Genomic DNA, 20116 nt, shown 5'->3' with positions numbered 1-20116 from the left:
CGTAAGTAGTTTTACATAGTTTTGGCTTAGTATGTTCTGGGATTCAACAATGTAGTTTGAATACCACTGCTTAGCACAGGGGTGTCAACTTGCCGGCCCACGGGCTGGTTTCATCATACCGAAGCCATGCCCTCCCCATTGCTAGCAATGCAAAAAAGAGTCGCGATACGTCCCGACACATCAGAAGATGTGGTAAGTTTGACACCCGTGGCTTAGCACAATGTGTCAAGTCAGTTCTGAGTTTCTTTAGTTTTGACAAGATTGTTAAAGAACCTAAATAAATAAAGTTATTTCAGATGAAGTGTGAAATAGAGGCTAATCATTTAAGTACAGTGAGTAATTTATTAGTCTTTTATTGATGCCATTGGGTGGAATACCAATAATAAATATAAAAATCAAGCAATAAGTCAACATAATGGAGCTTAACAAGCAACCAAAAGATAGGGATAATAAACAGGAAAAAGCAAATCTTATTTGGATTGTCATAAAAGATTTAGCTGAAGAATAATTGTAAGATACATGTCAGCAGCATTGGTAATGGTTTCATCAGAATCTATTTTAAACTGAGTTATTTCTAGCATATTTATAAAGGTTATTTTATACTGGCATCACTAATGAACCCTCCAAAGTTTCCAGAAAAAAATCATAGTTGAAATACAGTCTAGATAAACTGAAAACGTCCTGCTGCTCCTTGAAAGGAGTACCCAAAGATGCTTATGTTATCAGATTTATATACCACATTTCATTCAAGAATTCAAGTGATGTATTTTGGCCATAAGTGAAATATTGTAGTTTAAAAATCAGAGTGGTTGTGTATACACTACACACTCTGCCAGTTTATAGCCTTAGTTTCATAGTAAGATAGAAAAGTAAAAATGAATGAAGATGAGGATATTAGGCCCAATTGTTTAGCAATATTCTCAGGTTGTCCATTCCTGTCTTAGAACAATGGCCATATGAACTTAGGCTAGCAATTAATTGTATAAACTCAGTAGACACCACTGTCTGCTGTGATGGGAATTGGCATTCAGCAAAATCTGGGAGCCTACTACCTATTTTGGTCTTGACTCAATGTTTGGCATTCATTATTTGGAAATATATTAATACAAAAATTCAATTTGACTAAATAAAGGTAGTCCTCAATTGAGCCTGAAATTACAGTTGTAAGTAGTGCAGATTGTTAAGAGTGGTGCTGTGGCCTAGAGGTGAAGACGCTCGCCTCCCACTTGGAAGATTGAGAATTCAATCCTAGACAGTGAAGATGTTTCTCTATCAGGGAGCAAAGAGAAAATATCTGCTGCGAACTCTGCGTAGGTCTCAGGAAGGGCATCCGGCCAGTAAACGCTCAACTGCATTCAGTTGCCCAGACGCCATCCTGATAAAAATGGATTACAGGATCGTAAAAAGACAAAAAAGTAGTGCAGCTTGTTAAGGGGTCACCATATGACCAACCCAATTTTACAATTTTTTTTGCAGTGATCGTTTAGCAAATGCTGCAGTTATTAATAGAACACCACAGTCATTAAGTGAATGCCACAGTCATTAAGTGAATCCATTCTCCACTTTTCATGTGTTCCTTAGCACCCAGAAAGAAAAATGGTTTTCAAAGAAGAAACATTAATAGAAAACTAGACAATCCATGATTTGTTGAGTCATTGTTTCAGAGACTTTTCCTTACCTAAACTTATAATCGGAATGACTATGGGCAGGCAAAAAAAAAAAAAAAAAAGCAATGAGAGTGGGAGATAATTCCAACTTCCTGCTGGCTACCATATTTACTTTGCTTATGGAAGCTGACAGAGACCATTGGAAATGACAATCATATGTCTGCAGTTGATTGTGGCGATGTAGTGACACTGCAGAGGCCACAACTTTGCCAATACTACTGGTCTGAAGATTCTTGAAATTTCAATCCCACAGGTCCTGGTTTTGGGTGGCATTCTTTAAGTTAGCCCATTCGAAATATCTTGATTCAAAAAGTGTTCTCCTATGATGCACTGTTTCACCTAATTTAAGGTTACAGACAAGTAGACAGGAGAATTTTAGTACTATACCAATCAATTAAAGTCACATGAGAAGACCATCAGCAAGTTCTAAAGAAAAAACCTTGGGGGGAAGCAAAAGTAAAAGTAAAACTATAGTCTTCAAGTCAAATTACCACATTTAATTTTGTTTTATTAAGAGTGTTTGTAATCCATTGTGCAGTTCCACTGCATCATTTAAGTAAACATTTAAGTAAGCTTCAGAGTGCCGCATTTTGGAAAATATATTTACAGATTGTCTACAACAAATGATAATACATTAATGCTTGTTGACAGGCAAAGCAGACTAGCTGAGATGTAATTTAACTAGAGGGTTAGGAAACATGAATTGGACATCTTCTCACAAGTCATTACCAGACACCTGCTAGTCTGAAAGATTTGCAAAAGTGGAAAAAATGTCCATACAGCAGGTGCCAAAGAGACTTTGAAGCCTAAAATAGACTTTGTTTGCTTTAGACTAGAGAACAATATCAGACTTTTCTGTCCCAGCAAGATACAAAGCTGGACATTACAGATTATCTCTCTTGATTTCTTATCTACAGGCAAAATACTCCTGAAATCACATATTCTCTCCAAAAGTACAGCATATTTAAAATGCAGTGTCATCAGCATCTCTGTTGAATCTAACATTATTGAAGTTACCAATGCTGGGATAATAGCACTTTATTGTTGGACTTTGCATCTGATCTGTTTTTACAGAGAATTTTTTAGATAATAGAAAAATCCTTGAAAGAAAGCTTTCTCCCTTTAAATCTACTGAAGATCATGTCTTCCATTTCTATTCTGTATTTATAGATACTGTGTCCTGGATGCAAAGGGAAAAAGGGAAATTTAAACATACAGCGATATGGAACATATCTTCACTGGCTCTATCCATCAGGGAAGACAACCAAACAAGTCCCCTTTCCTTTGCCCTTCTCAGCAATGCCAATTATGCTGAAAAATGAAGTTTACTTATCATGTCCTAAAGTCAACCAGTGTTACACCCAGTCTCTAAGAGCTGAAGGCCCTAGATTTTCACATCCCAAGGCAAAAGTGATGCAATGTTAGCAGAGCTGTTAGCTAGGCATTTTTGTAGAACAAAGCACATGTTAAAAAAATAAACATTCTGAACTACCTAAGTCTGCACGTTCTGCTGTACCTTAGAAAGGAAAGGCAGGGAAACATGCATTAGATAGCACAAACCCTTCCACTAGGGCAAATTCACAATGAGACATGCACCAGCTGGCTAAGATTCCTGCTTACATTTTCCCCCCTCCTTCTCCTCCCCCTCTTAAGGCCACCCACATGTCTGGCTTTTCGGAATGCAGCCAGGTGTTCTTCTGATAAGAAACAGGAAGTAGTTCAGGACCACTGTCCCAGCCCTGTCCTCCCTCCCCACAGAAAAGGTCACATATCAAAGCCCCTAATCCTCAAGGCCAAGGCAGGCCAATCAACCAACTCCTTCTCTCTTGCAGAACAAAAGGGACAAGGGATAACACTGGTCTCTTTCCTTTCTAAATCTGAATCCAGGGGAGCCATTCTCCACTCTACACAACACACTAATGCACACAAGGTCCGGTTTTCTCTCGCAAGCCCAAATACCGGGACATATTTGGAGAGGGAAAAGGAAGCAACCAGCCATCCTAATCTAAGTAATTGCAGCTGCCCTTTGGAAATTACCTTCTATGGGAAAAACATAATCATCCAATGCCCTCCCTCGCATGGGAAATGACTCACCCTCAGCTCTCCTTAAGTAGCAGCACAATTCCACTAACATTAACACTTTAATTGTCATCTCTGTTACTCTGAATGTGTAAAAAGGAGCACACACACACACACACACACACAAAAAGAGCAAGGGAAAAAGGAAAGAGACCAACTTACAGAGGTGTAGTTGCTCTTCTGGCTCCGGAGCTCCTGTTCTTGGAACTGCAACCCGGCCAGGTGTTTCTCCAGGGCTTCCCAGTCCATAGTGGGCAGCTGAGGCTCCTGCTCTTTCAAGGCTTTCCCTCCCAAGGAGTTCTCCAAAGGGTCTCCCTGCTGAGCTCTCTGGAGGCAGGGGGCTTTGCTGGAGCCCCCACCCCCTTTGTGTCCAGTCCGGTGGCTGGACGGCACCATGTTGGCATTGTGCCTGAGGTCCAGCAGGTGACGGTGAGGCTGGAGGGGATGGGGAGGGGGGTTACTGCTGGGAGCTGGGGGAGGCATGGTGGCAGTGGGGAGGGTGAGGCAGGTACTCCTCACCTCCACCAGCTCTTGGGCTAAACTCCTCCTGGTAGGGGTGGTTTTGGCATGGCAGCGGGCATAGTCCCCATCCTCCTTCCACACATCAATCACTTTCCTCTCGGTGGACTTCTGGAAGTCGTCCTCGTCCTCGACCTCCTCCCCCTCTCTTCCTCCTTCTTCTTCCTCCTCCTCCTCCTCCTCCTCTGAGTCCTCCAAAGCAGCCAAGTCCAGGCTGGTAGGCGACGGGGAAGATTTGCATTCCGAGCAAGGAGTCACTTTGCTGGAACTGGACTCGGAGCTGGAGCGGCTGCTGCAGGGGTCGCTCCCTAGATCCATGCCATCCTGGAGAAGGAAAACGAGAGCGAGACCAAGAGCATTACAGGCAGGGAGGGGAGGGGGAGCGGGATGGAGAGACAGCAAAGACAGACTTCTTTTTGTGCTCGGCGGCAGCTGCTTCCCCCGCTCAGAAGTACCAGCCCCACCAGGCACAGTCAGAGCACCAGGCGCTCCAGATGCTGCCGGAGTCTTAATGGAAGGGGGGGGGAAGGGAAGGGCAGGAAAGGGGGGGGGCGCCCCCGTCACTTCCCAAAGTTTCCTGCAAAGCCCCCACCCAGGCACGGGGACACTTTTCCAGGAAGGAGACGGGGAAATCTCCCACCGGAGAAGGGATGGGTGACTTTGCTCGCCCCACCTAGACACTCATCGGGCACAGCCGCCCAGATGCTTCTGATAACATCATCTGGTGTGGTCGGGGCAGGAAACGGCGGCGGCGGCGCCGAGCAGTTTCCACCCCACCGCCAGCAACCGTGCCCCGGAAACTTCCCGGCTTCTTCGCGCCCAGTTGCGAAGAAAAAGCTACGCCGGGAGCACCGAAAAGGAAGCGGGCGGAGAGGGGGGGGGGCGAGAGTGGAAGAGCCGTCCCCCTACGTAAACGGCGTAAAAAGAGGGGGGAAAAAGTCAACGAGAAAACATCGCCCCCTGCGGTATCGCCGGAGAGAAGCCTGCCGGAGAAACTGCACGCTTAACGCCGAGGCAGGGAAGCGAGGGAGGGGCGTCGGGATGGCGGGTCGGTTTAATTGCTCTCCTCCCTCCCTCCCTGCAAATTCCAGAAGGCCGCGCATGGTCGCCCGCTGGGCCCCACCCTTGTCTCCGCGCTGGCATGTGTAGACACAGCAACGAGTTGGGTTTTGTGTCTTGGGGGGAGGGGGGAGGGCAGGCAGTTTCTTCCTCACACTCTTTTCATAGTCTGCCGGATGAAATAATGATTTAAGCCCCCCTCCCCTTCTTCTCTTTGTATCCTAGGTCAATGTCCTTTTCCCTGTGGTTTTTACTGCTGTGAAAATCAATAGTCCAGGAAAGAGCAGTGTCTGTGGCGAAAATCCCTGAGCAAATCTTTGGGTTATATTTCAACTGCTTTGTTTGAACACCTGGATTGAAAATTGAAAAATGAAAAGTTAAATATCTACCTGGGCATTCCAGCAGAAAAAAAATCCCTGCTTTGATTAGCTCCCCTTCCCCTGGCCGAATGTCTTTTTTTTTTTTTTTTTAAAGTCCTTGAAAACTTTGGAGTTAAAGAAAGGCGACCTCTGAACGTATGCAGAGTGCTTTCTTCTCCTGGCCATTGAGCAGCTGTCAATCTGGGGCAGGGTAGTTTTTATTACTTTGGGATTGTCATGGTTAAAGAAGAGCTAGGTGTAGAGCGTGATAACAAGGAAATCCTGTTGTGCATTTATTTGCACCTTCTTTTCAAACACAGGAAAACTCTGAAAGAGCAATGGGAACTTTTCAGCTTTTGGAGAGCAACTCCAAAAAAGGGCTTTAATTAAAGCAGTGATGTTTCTCTTTTCCTTGTTCCATACTGAGAAAAAAATAAGTGACAATCTTTGAGTCCCTTCCATAAAGTGACAGATGGTCTTTGTTTTGAACTCAGAAGAGCAAGTTGTCCCTGATTCTCACAAGTATGGTCAAAATTAGCATTTAAAGTATTTCAGCTGTATATAGGAGAGGCTAGCTGTGTATGGAAATCCATGATACTGTAAACTAACTTCTTGGCACTCAGTGTAAGATTAGAAGACCTGGCTCCTTGCTCAGGCTTTTGGCAAAGATGAGTGAAGACCTTTGGATGATGTGGATTTGTTTCTTCTTCATCCCTGTCTAGCTTTTTTTGGGGGGGTCTTTGCTATCTTTTATTCTTTTAATGTCAAACTTGTGTGTATTTAATGTATTTACTTGTGAGCTGCCCAAAGTCCTTGGAGTTGGGTGGCTACCAAATTTTAACAACAACTTCCTTACTTGTGAAAAGAATAAGTTACAATGAAGTCAAATGATTAGGCTAGTGGTAGTATCTGAAATACTATAAGGTTTCCTGCTTGAGTAGGGGGTTGGACTAGAAGATCTCCATCCTCCTACTCCAAGCAGGGGACCGGATAACATTTGAGACATTACCAATAGCCTAAGTCAGATCATTTGACTTCATTGTAACTTATTCTCTTCCAGCTCTGTTACTTTGTTATTTTATAGTGTTGCAGAATTCCTTCTGATTTCTACCATTATATCTGCTTTACTCCACTAATTCTGCTTAACTAATTCTGCTTAAGTCCATATGTGAGTCATATTTTGACACCTTGAATTTGGTTATACCTAATTCAGTCCAGTTGCCTTCCAATTTGTTGGTCTGCACCACCCAGAATTCCCCAGCAGCATGGCCAATACTGGTTGACGCATCTAATTCAATCCATTAGGATAGGGAAGATAGACTGAATGCTAAATACAAAGTGGATAGCTGACCTTTCCATCAATTTCAAAATATGAAGAACCTTGCCATGGTTGAACAAGGACTCCTAAGCACTATGATTATGTTTGTGTGCCACACTGAACCATAAATTAGCTAATTACCTGATTATAGGACGATGAGGTTAGAAACTACCTACTGCTTTCTCCAATCTTAAAGTCATGCTGGAGTTGGAGAGACTGTTTACATTTTCTTGTAATCAGAATTTTCTCATCTTTGTGTTACATGCTGAGTTCAACGGCTCAAAAGACGCATAGCTTCTCAGATAAATGTATAGCACAATCTTGTGCCTGTTTACTCAGAAGTAAGTGGCAATGTGTTCCATACTTGCTTCTAAAGTATGATAGTCTATACTTTAAGGACTGGTAGTCCTCAACTTGCAACCACAACTGGGACCAGAATTTCCATTGCTAAGCAAGGTGGTTGTTAGATGAATTACATCCCATTTTATTATTTTTATTGTAATGGTCATTAAGGGAATCACCGCAGTGGTTAAGTGATTCATGGGGTTGTTAAGCAAATTGGGCTTCCCACCATTGACTTTGCTTGTTGTAAACTGGCTGGGAAGGTTGCAAATGGAGATCACATGTCCTGGGATGTGGCAGCTGTTGATCATGGGACGATGGGGATACTTGGATGGCTGTAAGTGTGAGGACCAGTTTTAGTTCACTTTTTCAGTGCCGTTGTAATTTTGACTAGTCACTGAACAAAGGGTTGCAAGGTGACAACTATGTGATTACAAGGCTATAATCTATACTGGTTCAAATAATCAGTAACCTTTAATATTAAAAAAAAATCTTAGTAGGATACACAAGCCCTCTTTTGGAGGTATTCATTTTTCATTGTTAAGATAATTAACAAAAGCTAATAAAGATTATTTTGATTTATATAAATCTTTAGTATATACATCCAGAGCTTTAGGCATCCTGCCACTGTTTTTAAAAATGTCAAACTATGCACCTATAGATAAATTAACACTCATAGAAGTAAAATAAATTCTGCAAACAAGTCACCATTGAAAAAAACCATCCAATTTCCTCAGGAAATAATAATAGCAAAAAAAAACCTATACATCTGAAACGTTTCACTAGGAAACTCTAATTTTCCCCCTCCACCCAAAAAAACACCTGAGGAAAGAATGAGCTCTGCAAGAAGGTCAACAGATTCAGGCTTCTTATAAATTAACATCTTTGTTGATCACAAAATAGCTGCATAACTCAGAAGCTGTTCCAAGCAAGCAGAAACACTTCTAACATTCTGAAACTATACAACTGAACCCAAATACATTGATCTCTGTGTGAACATAGCAGGACAAGGGAAATTACTATGACTATAAGAAGAGATAATCATGGTTAGATATGTTTATGACTACAAACCTAGATCTTCTCTCTAAAGATAAGTGTCAGTGATAACAAAGATGATAGATAACCTCTGAGTAATACATTGAAAGCCAATGTTATGTAGTAGTTAGGTTGTGGGTTGGAACTAGGGAAACCCAGGCCTTGTCCACCTGGAGCCATAGAACTTCACTGGAGGATTTTGGGACAGTCACCCTTGGCCCAACCTACCTCATAGCACTGTTGTTGGGGAATAATGGGAAGGATTGCTATGCATGCCCCCTTGAGCTCCTGCATGGAATAACTTCAAAATTTTACTACTCAAGATCAGGACCTGGTACCATATTCCATGGGCACATGTGCTCTATCACTCCTTCTACTCACAAATTTCTCAAAAGCAGCCTGCTGATCCCCTTGAATCTGTGAAATTCACCATGTTTCATTTAGTCATATGCAATGAATGATCTCGGCGATTTCTATGAGGAGAAGGTGAAAAGACATCTCAGCTACCTTTTCCTTTGAAAGATCTGAAACCATACACTGACTTTCACACCGGGTTTTTTTTAATTTGTTTTTTGTAAATATTCAATATGGAATTAATATTATTAGTTCATCTTGCCTGCAGGAATTTAGATAGAATGCTAAACTAGTTTATTGTTGTATGAAGAAGCCACAAGTCCATAAGTATGTTTCTCCCTCCTCTGATATGCTCCTGAATGGAAGCTTTTGCTCACATTTCAGCTTATGGGTCATTATGCCTACACTGGCTCAAAACAGGCTTCATGTTGGCTATAAAATATGGATGCATGATTAATAACATGATTAAGCATGTAGAATGGAACATGATGTACAGGAAATCTGTTCCCTCTAGCCTTATCTCATTAGTCATTTGGAGCTCTTTGACCATAGGAATGAGTCAGTATATATATTTATTTTTCCTGGCAAAGTCCCTCTCCAAAGATTCTTGACAACTTTGAGATGACAAGAGAACTCCTCTTATGAACTCTTGTAGCTGTTTAAATAATCACAAGGAGATAGTAGAAATCAGTATTATTTCTCCCAGTGAAAGGTTATAATGGTATAAACACCACCTCTACCACCATCATATCTTGAATAATTTATGAAACTGGGTTAGTGAGAATGTTTGATGGATCTTCAAAGCCAGGACATTCCATAGGAAAAAGATCCTTGCTCAAAGAACCACTGCATGACATGGGAAGCATCTTCAGCTGGACCACATGCAACAAGAAAAAACATATCTGGCGAGGGATGGTCAATAGAAATTTGGGTCATGTTTAATCATTAACTGCAGTTACTGGGGGTGAGGGGGAGTAAGCAAAGCTTTCCATTTTTCTTACAACTACTTTGGAGATGAAAAAAGGAGGGTAGCAATAGGTGACTCATTTAGAAAACCAAACTGACATAAGTGATTTAAATACTTTAAGTGTACTGTGTAATGGGCGTATATTAGCTGGTAATGATTCCTGAAAAACCTTCATGAAAAAACAAAAGGAAGTTAATTCTGATATTCTCACCCTGATTTCACCTGCTTCAAAATATAATCCAAAGCACACTAATTTTAATGTTTTTATATGGGCTTCCTGTAAAATATCATTAGGCTTCCTATTCTTTTAATGTGTAGACTTTGGAGGAATTTTTAACTCTGTGGATAATGCATACAGCTGCACTAGAGGGTGTAAATATAGGTACTTCCACATAATTATAAGTTTATACTAACTTTGTGATTTATCCAATTTTTAAAATTGCAACTAATTACTAGTAGCCTATAAATATCTCAGTTAAAAAGCCAATCTACTTTCTTATTCTTGGTTCACTGAAGCTTGCTCTATAGTACAAATTTGCAGTCTTCAAAAAACATTCTTACAAAGAAAGGCTTTCCATAATGTATATTTAATCAACTTTCAGTTTCAGCAGAAACACTTTCAGTGTCACATTTGCAAAAATAAAGCCATGTGCTCTAACAGACAGTATTTATCAGGTTTAAATGTGTTGTCTGTATTTATCTTGGAAATATAAAGTTTATTATGAATAAATAAAAAGATGGACTGTAAAAAGACATTGGATAGCCCACTCTGTTTTTCTGAACTCAGTGCCAAGCGGAGTGGTTACTTTAATTACAGTAAGCAAATTAATTAGATTTAATTAATTAATTGGGCTAGAGGAGCTGATGAAATTCATTGACATTAAGAATGAGCTGATGAAATTCACTGATATCGTTGTAGCTATTTTGAACATTAGTTGGCTTTTGAAAATTGGGCTAGATTTAAAAACAAATTTTATTCATCAGTCTTTATTTGTTCAATTATTTGGTCACCCCACTTGCAGATGCACCTCCGAGCAGCTAACATTGTTTTCAGACAATTTAAAAATCTTTCAAAGCCATGGAAATAAAAACATAGCACGTCTGATGCCAGTCACAATCCAATAACCCCTAGAGACAGCTCACTAAAAGAAAAATCAAGTTTTTAGTCTGCATGAAAGGCTGGCAAGAACATTGCCATTCTAATCTCAGGGGTATGCTGTTCTACAGGATAGGTGTCCCAACAGTGGTGGAAAGAGCTGAGCAATCTCTCAAATAACCTAGTCCTATGCCATGAAGTTCTTTATAAATCATAACCATCATCTGATGGTAGTTTGCTTCTTATCTTATAATACTTGACTGGATCCACTGCTTTCTCAGTTTGGTCCCTCTGTTTCAGAGATCTCCTGTACTTATTTATGAAGAGGGGTCAACTTATTTTTCAAAGCACCAGAAGGCAAGACAAGAAACAATGGATGAAAAGTAATCAAAGAGAGAAGCAACCCGGAATAAAGGAGAAACGTCCTAATAGTGAGAACAATTAACCAGTGGAATGGCTTGCCTTCAGAAGTTGTAGGTGTTTAATCACTGGAGGTTTTAAAGAAAAGTTTGGACAGCCACCTGTCTAAAATGGTATAGGGTCTCCTGCTTGAGCAGGGAGTTGAACTAGAAGACCTCCAAGGTCCCTTCCAGCTCTATTCTGATTGATGAAGGGTTTAAATGCAGTAGCACTCACATTCCAATGTCTGACTCAGCCAAACATGGCCTTGATTACTGAGAGACAGGAAAGAAACTTGTGAGGCACTTTTTAAGCATTCTGTTTCTCTTTGCCTCAGTTTTAATATCCAAGGATGATGATTTTAAAAAGGAATAAAGGGGTTCTGAGTTTGTAATGGTTCTTTTATGGTACTATAAAATCAAATGGTTTCATGATACTATACTAAAAATCATTTCTGGAACACTATGACATTAATTGCACGATCTTCTGAATCTGTTTATAACATAAAGCAATTGATAGTCTTCAGCAGATATGCACATGCTGTGCGAAGCAATTTGACTGCAATTTTTACTCTGTAGTTTAAAGATTTTTTTGCTTTATTATTTGCTTGCCTTATGACCACATTTGGGACCAAAACTTCTATCGATAAGCATTGCCGTAATTAAGTGAGTCATGACCAATTTTGTAACTTTTTTTTAGCATGGTCATTAAGTGAAACACACAGCCATTAAACGAATCCAACTTGCCCATTGAAACTTCCCAGGGGGCATCCAACCATGACGATCACATGACCCTGGGATTCTGCAACTGTTCTAAATACATGCCTGTTGCCAAGTGCCGAACTTTTGATCACATGGCTGTGGGGATGTTGCGACGGTTATAAATGTGAGGACCTATGGTAAGTCACTTTCTTCAACGCTGTCATCATTTCAAACAGCCGTTAAATGGATGGCCCTAAGCTGAGAACTACCTGAAAGTACATTTGAAAGCATCACACTCTTATCTCCCACAGGTAACTAGGGAATAGTTGGGTTTTCAAATAAACATCCCTTGTTATTTTCAACATATAACTAGTTTAAGAAAGAATGGAACTATGTGAGACATTTCAATATTATTTTCACTTTCCTAATAATAGCTACAGGAAATCTATTCATTTTCTTAATTTTTGAGTAATGTATGACACTAAAATTGCATAATATGGATTTCAAAGTGAGATTTTGCCCATCTTTAGTAACACTTAAAAATGTCAATTCAAAAAATACATTTTTAAGTGTTACTAAAGATGGGCAAAATCTCACTTTGAAATGCATTGTACCATGCCTAGTATTAAACTGAATTAAAGTAATAAATATATTGCTGCTATTATTTTGAGCATTTGGCTTGCTTATGGTTTTCCACATGTTTTGAATTAAGAGTTTTCAGCAAACCAGATTTTCCACAATAAAGAAGCGGCCAGAGCATTAGAACAACAGCTACTGCATCAAACTATAGTGGAGAGTTGGGGATTTTTTGTGCCTTAGATCACTGTTGTTATATCATTAAAATATAAATATAAATTCTTATACGTTTTAAAAATAAATTGGCTCTAATCAAAACCGTTTACTTCTGTTAAGATGAAAATGATTAGATCTCTTCATATTTAATTACATTTTCTTCATCTACCACATGTGTTTCTTCTATCAAGGTCAATATTTTGAAGAACCCAAGCTTTTGACATTTGTCCAGAGAACTTTCATTTACTTTGAACAGTTAAGATCTTAGACTCAATGAAGCAATATATAATGTTGACAGCAGTATTCTTTCAGGCTATGACATGTATTTATGCTATAATAACAAAAAATGAAGTCTTTAGAAAAAATATCCAGATTATTGGTTGGTACAGTGAAAGGGAAGGGTGAATAGGTCTCTGCTAATTTTGCTAGAGACGATCATAAGTGAAGAGATCTGAAACACTTAAGACAACTTTGCTGAAGATAAATGAGTAAAACGAATGCCTGGGTAGAAAAGTTTACATTTCTTTGCCTATTGCCTTGATAGTCAATATGGCATAGTCATCAAAATGTGTTGGACTCAGACCATGGTGATGTAGGTTCAATCTCAGCTGAAGATCTCATTTGACTGACTTATGGTCACATTATCTCACATCACTTTACCAGACAAAATAATCATAGGAATAAAGCAGAGACCCGGATTTGTACAGCCTTGAATTTTGCAGAGGGAAAAAAAACCTATGGCACACGTGCCAGAGGTGGCACTCAGAGCCCTCTCTGTGGGCACGTGCACCATGCCCCAGAGATGGCAACTGTCCCTCTTTAACCAGCTGCCCAGTAACTTGCCGAGGTCCCACGTGCCCGGATGCATCCCAGCATGGCTGGTTTCCCTTCCCCCCGTCCCATCCCTCCTGGCCTCGCATGCTCTCCTTTTCCTGGGCACGACCCACTGCATCGCCTCCTCAGTTGTCGGCCGTCCAGCTCAGAGGTGGCTTCTCTGAAGTGCTGGCAGTGGGCTGCGGAGCCCCAGAGTGCGCTGGTCAAGGGGCCGGCAGGCTGTGACTGCTGACGGACTCTGTCAGCCCCCATATGCTTGCTGGCCTCTGTGTGCAGGGGCCGATGGTGTCAGGCAGCAGCCGCCCCGGCCCCTGCCTCGCCTCGCCTCAACCTGCACGATGAGCCTCCTGCCCACTGTCCCACCTGCCAGAGACCCCCTGGATCTCCCCCAACCCTGCCAAGCCCCCATAGGCATCCCTCCCCATGAGCAACATCGAGGAGACTGGCCACACTCAGTCTGCCATGACCACAGCCACGCCCACCTAGTAGGCCATGCCCACCTGGCACCTGGAGATAAATAAGTGGGTTTTGGGTTGCAGTTTGGGCACTTGGTCTCTAAAAGGTTCGCCATCACTGGGCTAGGACATATTTATTTATTTATTTATTTATTTATTTATTTATTTATTTATTAAACATTAACCATCTCCTTCACAGAATAATGTTTCATAATAATTTCATAATAATGAAAAAACATACTTTGGAAAATAACATCAAATGAAAGTAATTATGAAATAATTATAGATCAATTTAAACAAGAACAATGTTTAATGGAATGAAATAAAGGGGTTGACAGCAATTTTTGTAGATTTTTTGCATGAAATATCAGTGGAATGATATATTAAAGAATTGTAAAGTAATTAAGTTAGAAGGGGCCATTTGATCATTGTATCCATTCCCCCCCAGAAATGTAGTGGTTAAGGCATCAGGCAAAAATCAGGAGACTGAGTTCTCGGGCTAGATGGATGTCCTTGGGCCAGTCATTCTCTCTTGGCCCTAGAATATAAGCAATGGCAAGCCACTTCCAAAAAGCCTTGTCAGGAAAACTGTGGGGACTTGTCCAGACAGTTCTGGAAATCAACACTTGACTCAAAGGAAACAAAAATCTATTCTCCTGCTCAATGTAGAAATCCAAGACAATTGGCTGCCTTGTCTTTGCTTGAACTCATCCAAAGAAAAAGAGAGTATCACTTTTTGGGGTAATTAGTCCAACTATTGAATTGCACTTTATTATTAAGAGGTTTTTCTAGCATTCAAAAGCTGTCTTCCTGTACTTTGAATCTATTCTTCTGTGTCCTGTACTGTAGCATTTGAAATGTGTTATCGTATTCCCCATCAATGTTAAACATATGCAAGTCCTCAAACTCTTATCTCCATAGTTTTTAGTCTCCCAGTTCCTTCTTCATTGCCATTTTTTAAAAATCTATTCAGCTGCAGTGAATCCTTCTTAAAGTATGGTGGTACTCAAGAGGAGTCTAATCAATTCAGAATAAAGTAAAATGATTACTTCTAAGATTTGGAAATTATCCTTCTGTTGATTCAGCCTAAAACAGCATTTCACTTCCTTTGCAGTTGTCAACTATTTTTTCCAATGCGTTTTTTGTTTCCTGAGTGAAGATCCTTGTTATTGTCTCTATTAAATTTTATTTATGTCTTCTAGAATATTAACTGTCTTATCCTGTTTTGTATCAACTTAAAATTTGATAAACATTTCTCTCATCTTTTCATCCAAGTAATTAATAAAAATATTAAAGCACAGAGAACTCAGGATTGATTCCTGTGGTAACTCACTTGTTATCCTTCTCTAGTGTTATAAGGAATCATTGATGAACACTTTTTGAACACACATTTCAAGCCAGAAATGTACCTATTTAAATGTCATGCTATTCAGCCCTCAATTAAGTAGCTAATCAGCATGTAATCGAGTATTTCATCAAAAACATTGCTTTAATTAAGATATGTAATGTCTATAGCATTCTCATACTCTATTACGGAAACTATCCAATCAAAAATGAGATAAGAATCATCTGGCAAGATTTGTTCTTGGCAAAACCATGCTGACTTACATTGCAATCATAATAGTCATCCCATCAGGCTTCTATTACACCTATTAAGTCATATTTGCATTTCAGTACTAAGATGTCAAACTTAGCTTCTTTCCAATATCAAAACATTAATATGTAGACAGTCAATTATATGAATCAGTGTACTTTCTGATTTTCCAAAGATTGTTTTAAGAAATTTGATTTTAGCAACACTTCCAACACTACAGAAGTCTCTTACCGTTAATTGAGTGGGGGTTTTTTGTTTCTGCCTCAACCAAAATTTAATTTAAAGCTTTGAGAATCAAGCAAGTAATTTGTATTTTTTTTCTAATTGGTATGCTGGTAGAAGCAACATATTGTTGGTATGCTTTTATTATTTTTAAATTTCTTAGCTACCTAGAGATACATATGTGAGAGGAGTAACCATGTAAGTCTAAAAATAGAAAAAAACATTTTTACTAGTTCTTGTAAAATTTGGCCCTCTTGTGTCAGCACTCTATTATCTGTATAATCTTAAACATAATCTCAGAAGCATTATTTCCTTTTCTATTCCTACTTCAGGGGCTGGAAGGATGGATGAGTATAATGTATAGACACCCCCCTCAAGATTTTCTGAGATTTTCAAATTCTATGATGATATTGTTAAAGCTGTTCTTTTGCTCCCATGTGTTGTAACAGCAATAGAATGTCAGTGGAATTTAGAAATCTTGGAAGTTGTTCCATGCTGCTGCAAATCGTATTCTTAATGAGCCAGTAGATCCAAACTGTACAGATAGTCCAAGTTTAACATTGGTCCACTTCAGGACCTTTCACAGGACCTTGAACAAGAAGTTCCTATGATGGATCCTTGTAGTTGGCAGCCATTGCGGTATTCCTGAAGTCATGGGATCGTGATTCAATTGCTTGGCAACCAGCTTGCAATTATAATGTTGGAGCATCCTGCAGTCATGTGATTATAATTTGCAATCTTTACTGCTAGCTTCTGACAACAAAGTCAGTGGGGAAGCCTGCAGAAGGTTGCACATAGTGATCATGTTAGTAGGGGATGCTGTGAACTGCTATTGTAAGTCAGCAGTCATGTTACATCATGCCTTATGACCATGTCACTTAGCAATAGAGTTACTGGTTCCAATTACCATTGATAAGGGAGAACTATCTGTATACATTTGTTTCAGCATGTTGTAACAGAGATTTACTGGCCACTATATCCCTTGACCTCCTATAGTGCACAATTGTTGCCTCTCTATAATTTAGAGCTTCTTTGTTTTGTTTTCTATTCTGCAGGGTCTGCTTAATTTACCCTGAATGTTCAGAACCTGACAACTGTTTTGAGTTCTATGGATGCAGAAATCTTCTACATCTCCAGCTTCTGATTGTTATATGATTGCATATGCATCTGACTGACATTCTGTCAGTGTATGTTCATGCTCATGCAATGAATACCTTGTGGGATATTATAGTAGAAAAAATGTAAAGCAAGGATATCTGGAAAGTAAAATAATCATGTTTCCTTTTTCCAGAAAGGCTAGGTGTCTTTCTAAGTAGTAGCTTGAACAGAATCACAGAAGGTCTTCGACTAAAGGAATAATTTCTTCTTCACTATTGGTAGCAGGATATGAATTTTCCCATAGCTCAGTATTGCTTGATTGTCAGAAAAACATCAGCAGTAACATATGAGAGACTGGTGCCTCTTAATTCTCTCAAGGTTGCTTCATTCACATTCAAATATAGGTTGGTGCAAAGATAGCTGCAAAATTTTCTTGATATGCTTCTGTATGGTGGCTTATCAAACAAAGGGAATAAATGTAAATTGTTTATTATTGCTTCCATTTTGTAGGCATTTAAAAATATTTAAGATGAAAAATATGAAGATTACATATTTTCTTTTTAACCTATGATTGTTCTGCATCAACTAAAGACATTTTTTCCTGATAGGAAGAGGAAAGAGCTGTTACCAAGATAATGGTTGAATAAAACAGGTCTGAGTTGGAGAAGGGACCTGAGAAAATATCACAGAGAAGACCCTTTCCTGTTCTTGTGATAGAAAGAAGAAGTGGGGAAGTGCATTCAGACTTGCAAGATTCTGTTACTATAGCTTTACAATAAAAGTAGTATTGACCTAAATGTCATTGTATTCCTAGTCCAATCTAACTTGAAGGGCTGGTACATTTTGAACCCAGTGAGACTTCTGGATAGGGTTATGTAGGAAATCAATATTTCCTGAAGCATAGAGTATGTCTAGCAATTAAGAGCTGACCTCTTTTTCAGTGATAATTGAAATTCATGCTCCTTCTTTAGATACTTATCAGAGGCTGTTCCTTCTTATGTACTATGCATTTGCTTGTCAAACCTCTCTCCTCACAGTCTAGTTTGAACAAGCAGTTCGAAGAACAAGAGTATAAGAGCTATGATTAATCATTTATTAAATTTATATGCTGCCCATCTCATGGTTCAGGGCAGCACTGAAAGCTCTGATTAATATTATTATTAAAGTTAACAGTAGGTTAAGATTAATAGTAGATCAATAGTATAAGTAGTGTTACAGCTGCAACCAAAGAATACAAGTGAGTAGCCTACTTTTAAATGATACACCTTGTACTGTATATAGGCAAATTAGAGCCTAAAGACTGTTGTTTATTTTCTCCAGTTTTTCTACATTTATTTCTGGAAGCTTGCCTCTTTTGTGAAGGAGACAATTGCATCTGCCTACTGTGTTGATGAATGTCATTCCTATTAGCCCATCAAATTGTCTCAGACAAATGTTCTTTGTCCTCCAGTAGATATTTGTATCACTTTCAGATGTCCTGAATGTAATCAGTGCTTGTAACAGGCTCCTCTGTTTTGTGAGTGTTGCCTTGTGCCTTGGCTCCAGCAAAATTCTTTAATTAATTAATTAAATTAATTATTTCTTATACTTAATATATACTGCGCATTTCTACTTTCATTAACAACTTGTATTACAAGTAGTTTAATATTACCAGTTTTTAAGCAATAAAATCATTTTACAAAACCACTTTTAGTATACTATATCTCCTTACCACCCATTGTGCTTTGTAATCTGTAAATATCCCAACTCTTTCTTTATGTCACATAGTTTATTCTCTACTTATCAAAAGTTCCAAAACAATAAACATTATTTAGTGACAGAAATTCTAGTTTCAATTTCTGCTGTAAGTTGAGGACTACCTCTAAGGCAGCTTTATTCACTGTTACATTACTGAAGTAAGTTTTTTTTTTGAGCTTTCTGAATATTAGAGGAGAGAAAGTGACAAGAGTGTTCTTGAGGATAACTCTGAAAATTATTTAAATACAATAGGAAACTTATTTTTGACCAATCAAAAAAGTTTTTAAAATTTTTCCATACTTTTATTTGTACATTTGTTGATTTAGAGAAAGCATAAGATGAATTGAATAGACAAGAATTAAGGAACGTTTTCTGTGAATTTGCAGTTGATTGTTGTGCAATGCTATAAGACCAGTATAATAATAATCATGTGATAGAAACTACTGTGAAACAAATTACTTAACAAATGGTTCAATACTGAATGGAGACTAAGACAATGGATATGATATTGGTTGGTTAATATATTTATGGCTGAATACTGTTCATGCAATTGCAAACTTTAGTTCACAATTCTGTAGTTCTTGAGACAAGATCTCAGAATTCATAATGCTATTCACCTTCTTTCTCCAAAGCTGGAAACAGGGCTCTGAGTTCTGAAGAAGAACACATTAGATCCAACTTCATGCCTCCTTGGAAGCATTCTTGGAAAGCCTGCAGAAGTGTCACAAGTGTGAATTAAGAGATGAAAGATCTAAGGTTTCCTACACTGAACTGGTAGGAAATTTAGATCAGATTTTTTTAAAGAAAGACTCAGAAACGGGTTTTTCTATTCTCTTTTGTGCTCTTTTCTTACCTGAAGAATGTGTTTAGGAGTGCTTCATTGCTGGATCATGCCAACAAGAGCATAAGGTTGCTCTGTTAGCTGCTACAAATGAAACCTGATTTAAATTTAAGACTTACTTCCAAAGCATGATTCTGTTGTTAACCCTCAAGTTAATCAATTGGCAAGGTGAACAGCTCTGATCAATGTGTGCAAATTTTAAAGGACGTGGTTGAAATCTAAAAGGCTACTTTTTGGATTTGTGAACCTATTATTATTGTGGTAAAAATTAGCATAGGGCAGCCTACCCAAAGACTATGCATTGGCTGCACAGTAAAGGAGTTGAAGTAAAATACTTCTGAAGGTTGCTGGGAAAGGTTGAAATATGCAACAAGAACCCATTAGATTTAACCTTTCCTTTTAACACTGAGTGGTAGCTATTGCCTCTTGCAGATTTACTGAAGTGCTAAGGGCAGGGCTTTTTTTCTCAGAGAAAAGGTGGTGGAACTCACCTCCCTCCCCTGGCCACGCCCCCACCCAAACCTGGCCACGCCCTCATCAAACCCTAGGACCGCCCCTTTAGAGAACAGGAATGCAAGTAAAATTTGGGAGGGGCTATAAAAGTAAATGTATGGAATTACATAAAAAGCAATGCAGTACATGTGCAAA

General features: G+C 39.1%; 1 protein-coding gene across 1 annotated transcript in view; it reads right to left on the bottom strand.

Moving 5' to 3' along the window:
- LOC107302693 (schwannomin-interacting protein 1) overlaps positions 1-20116 on the bottom strand; it is a 313366-nt gene that overhangs the window by 87831 nt on the left and 205419 nt on the right. The window contains exon 3 of the mRNA XM_029287271.1: positions 3909-4589. Within this exon, the coding sequence (XP_029143104.1) occupies positions 3909-4589 (681 nt within the window). The remainder of the gene's footprint in view (positions 1-3908; positions 4590-20116) is intronic.

Source organism: Protobothrops mucrosquamatus, unplaced genomic scaffold (genome assembly GCF_001527695.2).
Source record: "Protobothrops mucrosquamatus isolate PMUCROS unplaced genomic scaffold, P.Mucros_1.0 scaffold_281, whole genome shotgun sequence".
In the NCBI taxonomy this organism is placed as follows: domain Eukaryota; kingdom Metazoa; phylum Chordata; class Lepidosauria; order Squamata; family Viperidae; genus Protobothrops; species Protobothrops mucrosquamatus.
Note: the sequence above shows the minus strand (reverse complement) of the source record. Positions and strands in the feature narration are given on the sequence as shown.